General features: G+C 49.3%; 1 protein-coding gene across 1 annotated transcript; it reads left to right on the plus strand.

Moving 5' to 3' along the window:
• Positions 1-514: 514 nt before the first annotated feature.
• LOC107121936 (serum amyloid P-component-like) lies at positions 515-1,830 on the plus strand. Its single transcript, XM_015424951.1, has 2 exons — positions 515-548; positions 915-1,830. Exons 1-2 carry the CDS (start codon positions 515-517, stop codon positions 1,526-1,528), a joined length of 648 nt encoding a protein of 215 aa, XP_015280437.1. The 3' UTR covers positions 1,529-1,830.
• Positions 1,831-3,141: the final 1,311 nt, after the last annotated feature.

Below are 3,141 nucleotides of genomic sequence, written 5' to 3' on the forward strand. Positions count from 1 at the left end.
TCAAGCCCATTCCTTCCACCGGCAGAAGAATAAGCGGAGGTGGTTTTTAGACCCCACTTTTCTCTCCCTTGAGGAGTCTCAAAGTGGCTTACCGTCTCCTTCCCTTCCTCTCCCCACAACAGGCACCTTGTGAGGCAGGTGGGGCTGAGAAAGTCCTGAGAGAACTGGGACTGACCCAGCAGGCTTCCTGTGGAGCAGGACAAGGGAGTCAAACCTGGTTCTCCAGACTACACTGCTCTTAACCACTACACCACACTGGCTCTCACCATGCTGTCCATCCAGTGAGAGGGTGGCACAACAGGGGAATTTCAGCTCTTGCTGGGAATTGGCTATGCTTGTTTTACATCACGATATTTTGTTGACAACCACCAGGTAGGCCGTGCAAACAAAAGAATAATCTGGCCGAAAATTGGAAATGCTACTTAGCCCCATGATGTTTTCTCACGTGCAACGTGATCCCTGATTGCCTGGAATCACATTGTGAGGAAGCAGAACCCTTGATAGGGAGCAAAAAATGGCTGTGGAGCATTTGCACGGCGGGCCGACAGGTACAGAAAAGTCATCTGGGGGCGTCGTCTTTGGATGAAAAATTTGGGCCCCTTTCAAAAGCTGACTTTTAGAGGTGAAGCTATTCACACGAGGACACCCAGCTGAATTATAAAGGATCCCTGATTGGCCAGCACAACAAAGTGTGTGATGCGGCCACCTCAGTCTGGTTCATGGAGGTGCAGTGTTGCACCTGTATGAACTGGACTGACATAGCTGCGTCACACACTTGCGTGTGTTGGTCAATCAGGGATCCTTCTCACAACCAATCAGGGATTCTCTCAGAGCCACCAGCCAGTTTGACAACTGCCTGTGCTATTCAATAGGGGTAAACCCCCCCTATTTATTTTTTCTGGCCTGTTTTACAGACCTCAAACAGAAGACCTTGGTTTTCCCAGAAGCGTCCAACACGGCTCATGTGGTTTTGAGGCCTGCGCGCCAGCAACCTTTGACCAGCTTCACTGTCTGCCTGAGATCCTACACAGACCTGAGCCGTGCCCACAGCCTTTTCTCGTACGCCACCAGGACGGTCGACAACGAGTTGCTGGTCTTCAAACCCAAACCCAACCAATACAGTTTGTATGTGGGGGGGTCAGTTGTGACCTTCAGCGTTGCAGACAATCCGGTCCCCAAACCGCTGTGGGAGCACATTTGTGTGAGCTGGGAGTCCGTCACAGGAATAGCAGAGCTTTGGCTGAACGGGGTTAGCTTGCCCCGCAAGGGAATGAAGAGAGGTTACACCATCGGTCCGGAAGCTTCTATCGTCCTTGGGCAGGAGCAGGATTCCTTTGGAGGAGGCTTCGACACCAACCAGTCCTTCATAGGGGAGCTCATGGATGTGTCTATGTGGGATCGGGTGCTTTCCTCAGATGAGCTGGTCGTCATTCAGAACAGCGGCCGCCTTTCCAACTATTTGATTGACTGGCAGTCCCTAAATTACGAAATCAAAGGCTATGTGGTGGTGAAGCCCTCCTGGGGGTGAAGCCCTCCTTTGTAAGCCCCCCTGTAGGCTTCGCAAAACAAAGCAGAGAGCTGGAAACAAATCGATAGTCTTCCCCATAATTAATGTTTCTGTTAGTAGTAAGGCAGCATTCCTACAAACGATTTCCTGGACGTAAACTCCTTGGAGTAGCATGGGACTTCCTTCTGAAAAAGACCTGCAGAGACTTGTTCTCGTAGTCCTCAATCTGTTTGTGCAAACGCATTCATGAAGCTTGTAGATCTGTATTCTCCAATGAAAGATTTCAACCCCCCCCCCCCAAGTATTTTGCATTCCCTGACACCTCTGAGAGTCCAGGCAGGAGGGACACAGACCTCTTGGAGTAGGTTGGTGAGGGTGAAGCATAATATTTCACAAGCTTGATTAATCTGTATTTTCCCCATACCCCTTTTTTCCTTCTGTATCCCACCCTTTTAAAGAGAAAATAATTAAATATTCAATTAAAAATAGATTAAAAACTCAAACGTAAAATTACCAAGAGCAGTTCTTGAAAGAGCTCTCTCAGACAGGTACAATGCCATAGATTCCACCCTCCAAACCAGCCATTCCCTCCTGGGGAACCATTGTTGCCAGTCTCCAGGTGGGAGCTGAAGATTACTCAGAATTACAACTGCTCTCCAGGAGAGAGGGGGGAGGAAATGGAAAGCTGAAGTCAGAGGGGCAGATAAATGTACGTTGATGGTTGGATGGGAAAGAGATAGGGTTGCCAACTCCAGGTTGGGAAATTCCTGGAGATTTGAGGGGTGGAGCCTGGAGAGGATGGGGTTTGAGGAGGGGTGGGACCTCAGACTGGTAGATTGCCATAAACTCCACCCTCAAAACCAGCCATTTCCTCCTTGGTAACAATAGTTGTCAATCTCCAGGTGAGGGCTGGAGATCACTCCAAATTACAACTGCTCTTCAGGTAGCAGAGATCAGTTCCTCTGCTGAGGTCACCACACCAAAATGACACTGAATGCCCAAGGCCGGGGCACTCTCCCAGAGCCTCTTTCTAGAGGCCATTGTATTTATTTCCACAATGGGCCTTATTCCTAGTTCATAATATTTGTGTATCAAGGGAAGACTTTGTCTTAGCTCTTATCCAGCTAAGGAAAACATCTTACACAAGTGAAAGGGCTGGATTCTAGTGGTCTCGACCAATCATGCTTGCTTGCACACTAGCATCCCCCTCCCCCTCTCCCTCTCCCTCTCCCTCTCCCTCTCCCTCTCTCCCTTATCCTCATAACAACCCTGTAGGTTTAACCATTTGCTCAGCTCTCTAAAACTTCCCTGTCCCCACTGGGTGGATATGGAGGGGAAGGGCCATGGGTTGATGGCATGACACTCTAAGAATCCCCCGCCTCCAAAAACTCTATGGTAAAAAAAACCATAGAGTTTGGGGGAGTTCCAAGAGCAGGGGTCCCCAACGTCTTTGAGCCTGCAGGCACTTTTGAAATTCTGACATAGCATAGTGGGCACAACTACAAAATGGCTGCCACAAAATGGCTGCTGCGTGAGGTGGAGCCAGCCACAAAGGGACTCCTGCAGCTTCCTATCAGTCACACCATGAAGATCCTTGTGCTGCCATGGCAGATTTAATCAAAACAACATTTAGG

Source organism: Gekko japonicus, unplaced genomic scaffold (genome assembly GCF_001447785.1).
Source record: "Gekko japonicus isolate JY-2015 unplaced genomic scaffold, Gekko_japonicus_V1.1 scaffold1787, whole genome shotgun sequence".
NCBI lineage: Eukaryota > Metazoa > Chordata > Lepidosauria > Squamata > Gekkonidae > Gekko > Gekko japonicus.